Below are 8,956 nucleotides of genomic sequence, written 5' to 3' on the forward strand. Positions count from 1 at the left end.
GTTAGCTTTGAATACAAAAAGGTTTGCTTGAATCTAGATTCAGTATTGGCATCTTCTTTGTTGATTCTATTAATAGACTCTGCTTTACTGGAGGTGAGTCAAAGCCCTTGTTCGTTGTTTTGAGAAAGACCAATCACAGCATCCTCATGTGAAATATGATCAGAAAGACAAATTGCCTCAGCATGACTGAATAACGTTCATCTAAAGCATCATGTAATTGCAGAGAGGAAGCACACACTGCATAAAAGAAAGTTATAACACAAGGTTTCTTCTGCAGACCATCAAAGAAAAGACTCTGAAAGAAGACTCCGAAGCTGACACGTTAACAACCAAAAGATTGGAAAATCACCTTTGTTCAACAACCATTTTTAACCAGTTACGCAAGTTTGAGACTATCTGCCTCGGGATATAACACCTCGACCCACTCTGCTCACTCTGGTGGAACCTTAAAAATTCACCATTTTATTGTGTTCATGACCATCTCAGATTGTTCCCTTTTGTTGTGTACTGTTCTGTAAATCTATGTAAATCGCCTCAACCTTATCTGTTGTGCAGGAGTGATATGTAAAACTGATTAAATTAGCACCGTTGCGCTATAGCTAATGTAAATAAATTCTCGTCTTCAGAACTACAAACCGTAACCTTACACCAAACAAAGAAAGGGTAAAAGGAGCTGATGTTCTGCGACTAATGATCCACAATAGTTCTGTGCATGTTTTAATGTCCTCAGTTACTGCCATTACGTCAGTGCAAAAAGGGACTTCTCAGTTTAATCATTAAATATCAGACTAACACCTTATCACTGCATTGCTAAGAACCTATACTAATAGATTTGAGAAAAACTTCAGTCACAAAATAAGTTGCTGCCGGAGAGGCTATAACCAAAAGACTATTATCTGCTACAAACATTTCGACAAGTGTTACAGGGCTGCATCCAGACATATTTTGCTCAATTCAAGTGTTAAGAAGATTACACACAATTTCTTTTAGAGATAAGTGCTGAACATTATCTAAACAAGCCCGACTCTAAAATTGGGTTCACTCTTACTGTGGCATATAAGCAAGAGAAAACTAAACGTAGAGATATTAACTCTAGGAATACACTTTATAAAAAGACGGGCTGTGAGAACAAATTCAGTGTTCAAACCCGCCCCAATCAAAGCAAAATAACCCAAGTTGCAGAAAAAAGTTACCTGTGCCAAAAAATATTCAGCCATCAATCTCATCTCACTGAATTTGAGAGAATGCACACTGGGAAAAACCTCTCTCAGTGCTCTGAATGCCTAAAAAGTTTCAGCCGTGAATCTCATCTCACTGAGCATATGAGAATCCACACTGGGGAAAAACCTTATCAGTGCCCTGAATGCCAGAAAAGGTTTAGTAGCAAACCGAGTCTAAATCAACATGCATTAACCCACTCTGTGGAAAAACCTTATCAGTGCGCTGAATGCCCCAAAAGTTTCAGCCGTAAATCTAAACTCACTGAACATATGATGAGAATTCACACTGTCGAAAAACCTTATCAGTGCTCTGAATGCCAGAAAAGGTTTAGTTTCAAACCGAGTCTATGTCGACATGCATTAACCCACTCTGGGGACAAACCTTACCAGTGCTCTGAATGCCAGAAATGTTTCAGTGACGAAAGAGGACTCACTCTACATAGAAGAACCCACTCTGGGGATAAACCTTATCAGTGCACCGATTGCCAAAAATGTTTCTTTGACAAAAACAGTCTCACTCGGCATAGAAGAGCCCACACTGGGGATAAACCTTATCAGTGCTCTGAATGCCAGAAATGTTTCAGTGTAAAAAGAGATCTCACACGACATACAAAGATCCACACTGGGGAAAAACCTTATCAGTGCTCTGAATGCCAGAAATGTTTCCATGAAAAAAGACATCTCACTGAACATACAAGAATCCACACTGGGGAAAAACCTTATCAGTGCTCTCAATGCCAGAAATGTTTCAGTAACAAAAGAGATCTTTCTCGACATACAATAACCCACACTGGGGAAAAACCTTATCAATGCTCTGAATGCAAAAAAAAATTCTGCCAAAAAAACCATCTCATTTATCATATAAGAACCCACACTGGGGAAAAACCTTATCAGTGCTCTGAATGCCCAAAAGATTTCAAAGATAAATCACTTCTAACTGCACATGTCAGATTCCACACTGGAGAAAAACCTTATCAGTGCTCTGAATGCCAGAAATGTTTCAGTGACAAAAGAAGGCTCACTAAACATACAAGGACCCACACTTGGGTAAAACGTTATCAGTGCACTGAATGTGACAAATGTTTCAGTGAAAAAAGCAGTCTCACTCAGCATATAAGAACCCACACTGGGGAAAAACCTTATCAGTGTTCTGAATGCCACAAATGTTTCAGTCACAAAATCAATCTCACTGAGCATATAAGAATCCACACTGGGGAAAAACCTTATCAGTGCTCTGAATGCCAGATATGTTTCAATCAAAAAAGCAGTCTCACTTACCATATAAGAACCCACACTGGGGAAAAACCTTATAGGTGCTCTGAATGCCAGAAATGTTTCAGTGTAAAAAGCAGTCTCACTGAGCATATAAGAACCCACACTGGGGAAAAACCTTATCAGTGCTCCGAATGCCAGATATGTTTCAGTGTAAAATATCGTTTCACTCAGCATATAAGAACCCACACTGGGGAAAAACCTTATCAGTGCGCGGAATGCCAAAAATGTTTCAGCCAAAAATCTCATCTCACTGAACATGTGAGAATCCACACTATATAAATAAATTATCAGTGCTCTAAATGTCAGAAAATATTCAGAGGTAGAGATGGTTACAAGCACCATAAGAAAACACACCATCAAAATAATTCAGTTCTCCGAATGCCAGAAAAGCATCAATTTTAAACTCAGTCTCACTCTACATGAGCAGACGCACACAGGGAAAAAACATTACCAATTTCTGGGAATGCCAGAAATTCCTATTTGATTGGCACAGCCTCACTAAATATAAGCGACTCCATACTGATGAAAAACCTTATGAGTGCTCTGAATGCCAGAAAAGCTGCAGAGAAAAATGCTATTTCACGATGAGAAACTCCACACTAGAGAAAATCCTTATGCCATAAAAGGTTGAATCTGAAAGACAGTGTTATGCTTCATGAGAGATCCCACTCTGGGAAAAAACCTTAGGAGTGCTCGAAATGCAAGCAATGTTTTGGTTACAAATTACTTCTCACTTGACATGAGCGAACTCACACAGGGGGAAAAAAGCCTTATGTGTGTTCTGAATGTCAGATAAGGTTTAGTCTTGAATACAATGTCATTTCACATGAGAGAATTCACACTGGACTAAAGCCATATACAGGAGGGGAAAGCCAGAACCGTTATACTCAGAAAGGAGATTTCACTAAACATGAGAAATACATCCACACCAGGTGAAAAGTAAGGCGTATCTTGAGTTGCAGAAAAGCTTCTAACAACCTGACTTTATATGAGAGAGCACATATTGTAGTTGCAATAGAATTCATCAAGAAACTCTTGCAGGATAACTTAGGCTGCCCGCATGCAACCTCCAAAGAAATTTCAGGCCTGGAAATATTTTTAATTGCAACAGAATCCACAATTTGAGTATCTGAAAGTTACAAAACTCTCAAGGTCTTTACTTTACACAGAGAAGTGTTAGTGCTTGCAAAAATCAACTAATTGCCCAAAAAATCACAATAATAATGTCTTAAATTTTACTACACCCAAAAGGTTTCTACACACCCTTGTTTCTTAACATATGACTGATATCTATTTTTTCATGATAAGATTAAGCCTATCCGGAGTTCCTCAGTGAGGAACTCTGCAAAGTGACTAAAAAACTCTGGCGGTCAACGCGGAGTTCCGCAAGCAGCGGAGTGCGTAAGGGTCATGAAGTTTGTGGTGATTTCATCCCATGTCGGAGGATCATTTGGCCCTTCTCTTCCAGGAAGTTATGGATCTCTTTGTCAAACGCGTCCTTGTGCCAGAAGTAGGTCGGGTTGCTACTCCCACTACTTCTTGGTACCCAAGAAGGACAAAGGCCTGCATCCTAGCTTAGTCCTCAGGGACATCAACCGCTTTCTCCGAAAGGAGAAGTTCAAGTTGTTAACCTTGGCTCAGATCTTGTCTGCCTTCGAACCTGGAGATTTGATGGTAGCGTTGGACTTGAAGGACACTTACTTTCACATCCCCGTCTTGCCTGCCCACCGGCATTACCTACGGTTCACGGTAGGCCACATGCATTTTCAGTTTACCACACTCCCCTTTGACCTTACCAGCCCCCCCTCCCTCGGGTGTTCACGAAAGTGATGGCGGTGGTCGCAGCTCATCTGCGCAGATCAGGGGGTTCCAGTCTTCCCCTATCTTGACGACTGGCTGTTGAAGGCTCCCACCTCCAGACTACGACGTACTTCCTGCATTTGCTGGGGTTCTCAGTTAACGTGCTGAAGTCGCACCTGATTCCAACCGATAAGCTCCTTTTCATCGGAGAGGTTCTGGACACAGCACAGTTTTGGCTCTATCCTCCCCCGATCTGAGTTCACAGTAGTGATGGATGCGTCACTCCTGGGTTGGGGCGGCCATATGGGAATGGTGGAGATCAAAGACCTCTGGTCTCCGGCGAAGTCCAGGCACCACATCAACCTTCTGGAGCTCCGGGCGATTCATCTTGCACTGAAGGCATTCCTTCTTTCTGTCAAAGAAAGAGTGGTGCAGGTGTTCACGGACAACACCACCGCCATGTGGTACTGCAACAAACAGGGCAGGGTGGGGTCGTGGACCATATGTCAAGAGGCTCTTCGCCTTTGGACATGGCTGGAACATCAGGGCATATCTCTGGTGGTTCAACACTTAACAGGTTCACTGAACGCCAGGACGGACAAACTCAGCCGCCAGTGCATGATGGATCACAAATGGCATCTTCACTCGAAGGTCGTGCTAGGTCTCTTTCAGTAGTGGGGAGAGCCTTGGTTAGATCTATTCGCCACCGAAGAGAATGCTCAATGTCAGCAGTTCTGCGTGTTAGAGTTTCCAAAGCGGCTGTCGCTCGGCGACCCTTTTCATTGCGAGTGGAGTTGCGGCCTCCTGTACCACTTCTGCCAAGATTGCTGAAGAAGATCAAACGCGATCAGTCCCAAGTCTGGTACCCCGAGCTCTTGAGCATGGCCATCGATCCTATTGTTAACAGATTTCTGAAGTGCATTACTCATCTCTTTCCTCCTTCTCCTTTCGTAATGCCCTAGTGGGAGTTGACCTCACTTATCTTATGTGTGCTCCCTTTTAGCGCCTACATAATTGTCCTCTTCACCTCCTTTGAAGACTGCTTTTTTGCTTGCCATCACCTCTGCTTGCAGGATGAGTGAGCTTCAGGCTTATCTTCCAGACCTCCCTTTCTTGCTGTCCATCCAAACAAAGTAGTCCTCCGTGTAAGCCCTCTTTTCTGCCCAAAGTGATAGCCTCTTTCCACATAGGTCTGACCATCAGATTACCTACCTTCTTCCCACCTCTGCTGTGTTTTTCTCTGCCAGGTGCACAACATATAGACTGTTCACACACTTTCTGTAGTATGCTTTGTTCTGGGCAGATAAACTCTAATCCCCACTCTCCTTCTATCCTCGTGTTAGTGCAGCCCGATGTAAACAGTAATTGTAATGTATTTAGATTACATAACACTTACTACCCCATACGAACTTTGAAGCGCTTTTTCGGCAAGTAGCACACTACTCTAGGATCCAAAAATGATTTGTGGTGAATTAGTATAGGGAAATATAAAATGTATATGAGAGCTGGACATGTTGGTCTGTTAGTTGGGTTAAAAAAGATTGTGGGGAGATAGAAGAGGGAAGGTTTTGCATTTATATAACGCTTGCTACCCCTGATGAAGTGTTGAAGTGCTTTTCGGCGAGTAGCATGCTACTCCAGATCCCAAAAAGATGAATAGGATCCAAAAATGATTCGTGGTGAATTAGTATAGGGAAATATAAAATATAAATGAGAGCTGGACATTTTGGTCTGTTAGTTGGGTTAAAAAAGATTGTGGGGAGATAGAAGAGGGAAGGTTTTGCATTTATATAACGCTTGCTACCCCTGATGAAGTGTTGAAGTGCTTTTCGGCGAGTAGCATGCTACTCCAGATCCCAAAAAGATGAATAGACAGATCAATTATGGTGGGGAGGTTGTTTTATTGTATACACACAACTGTACACAAATTAATAAAATTCTGTTATAAAGTTGTATCCAAGAGGCAAGTATAGTCTCTGATAATAATGTATACAATACTGATACGTTTTAAGTTGGCTTGCCATCAAGACTGATGCCCCGTAATGTTGATGCAAAGTCATCTGTGCTGGCGTATCCTAAACTCTTGTTGAATTGTAACATCCACCTTGTAGGTACTGCTATTTGTATCAGGTCCACGTTGTAGGCAGACACAAACGCCTAAATTGTGCACTATTTATATTAAGCATAATAAGCATAATGTAAGTGAGCAGATGACAGTAAGCACTGTACAAGCTGTATTAGGTGCTTAGAAGTAGAGTGACATGGAGGGCAATAAACACCCACTAAATCTTTCTTTTTTATTATTAATAGTGCTCATAAGACCATACAATTCAATACGATGTACAAATAGCCCATTGGGGAACAGTTCAGGCATCATCTGGGGATTACACATCCGAGAAACACAAGTGTCTTTCATGAATACAAATTGACTACTCCTCCAAGGACTGCACTGTATTATTGACACGGGCGAAAAGGCAAACAAGCAGTCAGGAGGTACACCGATTGTATACCCCCCACCTGACAGGATGGTGACAGACCCCAACCACCTGCAGGGGAAACGTGCCACCTAACTTAATAGCGGCTAGACGCTTTACTATGTAAGCAGACTGGTAGTTTACAACTGCGCCTACGTTGGGGCACCACATGTTTTTTCCAGCATAATCTGGTGTGCTCCCCCCTGTGTGGAATGATAGCACCCACTGAAAACTGCACCGTTGTGTAGTCTGGGACAGTGCACCTTCCATGTAATTCTGAACTGGGCCTTTAAATACGGTACTATTTTGTGTTCCTATTTAGTTCAGGTATACAAAGAATGTGGTACTACTTGTATACTAGGGTAGGACAAGGAAGATTGAATTTCTATGGTGGCAGAAATGTTTTTGTCAAAGTGCTTTATGCCCTAAATACTCCCCCGTACCCTGAACATAATGAGATTATGTAGATTACACCTCTGCGTGCCTAATGCTGCCATTTGTATTTCAAGACCAGTGATTAATGTGGCTTTATCAAGTTCAACGCCATTAGGCGTTCCCGACCTGTCTGATACTTGCATATGGAAAAGATGGGTCATTTGAACCTAAAGATAGATAAACATATTCATAGGTCACGATTTATGTCTGCATCTAATATAAAACTGTAAATTAGGAGAAGTGATAAGTGAGAAGTTAAAGGCAGCCGCTAATCGAGCTGCATTTGTACACAGGCCTTCCTATATTATGAGATCTATTCCTGCTTAAGTCTTTAATTGCAATGAATACTTTAATACCCAGGCATGAAGTCATCGTCGAGCTGTTTAGATAATCCACCTGTCTCGCCACCTCTTCCTCAATGCATCCTTAACCAGTGGCCTAGCCAGTGTGCCCTGGGCCCCAAGGCAAGAAAGGAAATGTGACCTCTGCCCTTTATTTGGGCTGTGGAAAACAGCAATAATCATTGTTCTGTGGGCCCGTCAGGCCTCTGTTTGAACTGTGACAAACAGCAATTATCAGGGTTCAGTGGGCCTCTAGGACATCTGGGACCTGGTGCCACTGCACCTGCTGCACCAATGGGAAGCTAAGCCCCTGCCCTTAACAGCTTCTATTCTAGCCCCACTGGAGAACCGAAACAACCAAGTACTGATCTGGCCATATATGCAGGCATGCAGCCGCCTCTTCCACTGAATGGATTTAAGTCGCATGAAAACAGCATGCGGGAAACAACCATTTTCTGAGGTAAAGTCAACCAACACCTCATCTGTTCCAACCTGAATCCATTTAAAACCAGGGACGAAAAAACAGTTCATCGTCATCCCTTGCTTATCAGAAGGGTAAAACAGATTAATCTAACATTACAGTGTACCACATAACAAATTGTGATTCTGTTTACAAATTAAAACTCGCAAGCATCTAGAAAGGGCAGCATTTGGCCAAAATAGCCATTTTCCCTACCCATACTTTTAACACATCTTATACAAAAAAAGCTAATTACATTGTCATCCGAAAATAGTCATTAGCGCCTACTCATAACCAAATGCCATTTAGAATTGTCTTTCACTTCAAGCTTTCAAATGTAAATTGATATAAAAGCAGTATTGAATTGTTTGACGTTGTGCACTCTTACCAAAATTTATAGCATCAATTTTATATGACACACCATAGAAAAAAGGAGTTGTTTATATATACTAAACCTCCAGAAACGTTTGATTAACCAGTTATAAAGTCACATCTAGCTTAGTTAGTTTATAGTCTTCTTTTATTTTTTAATAGTAATTATTTCACATTTTTACTGAATATGCATGGCTAAACACTTATAAGGTCCCAAAGGCGAGACCTATTGGCTATGACAATGCTTGTTATTGATTGAGTTCATTGAGCGGCAGAACTTTTGATTAAGTCCTGAAGAATGCCGCAAACACCTCTTTGGAGGGTTAAATGGCTGAAACATGTTGACCTCTTATTGACTCTAACAGTGCATATATATTTCTCCCACAGTGTCCTATTTTTAATCCTGGCCCAGGGGTGTACAAATAATGGAACCCACATACCCTTTAGCAAGTTTTAACTTTCACTCTGCTGCCCCCACTACCCTGAGCTCATTATTGTGGTATTTAGTATACCTTTCTATATAACAAAATATGCCTGAACTCCTCCCTCTCAGTGAGGGGGTTGTATCACGGTGCAAGG

General features: G+C 41.7%; 1 protein-coding gene across 1 annotated transcript in view; it reads left to right on the top strand.

The window, feature by feature from the left end:
* Positions 1–2,774, top strand: part of LOC144805503 (uncharacterized) — a 1,226,074-nt gene extending 1,223,300 nt beyond the window's left edge. Inside the window, exon 6 of the mRNA XM_078672045.1 lies at positions 278–2,774. Coding sequence (XP_078528171.1) covers positions 1,245–2,774 — 1,530 coding nt within the window. The 5' untranslated portion in view covers positions 278–1,244. The remainder of the gene's footprint in view (positions 1–277) is intronic.
* The last annotated feature ends 6,182 nt before the right edge of the window (positions 2,775–8,956 follow it).

This window comes from Lissotriton helveticus, assembly GCF_964261635.1.
Source record: "Lissotriton helveticus chromosome 1_1 unlocalized genomic scaffold, aLisHel1.1 SUPER_1_unloc_12, whole genome shotgun sequence".
Taxonomy (NCBI): Eukaryota; Metazoa; Chordata; class Amphibia; order Caudata; family Salamandridae; genus Lissotriton; species Lissotriton helveticus.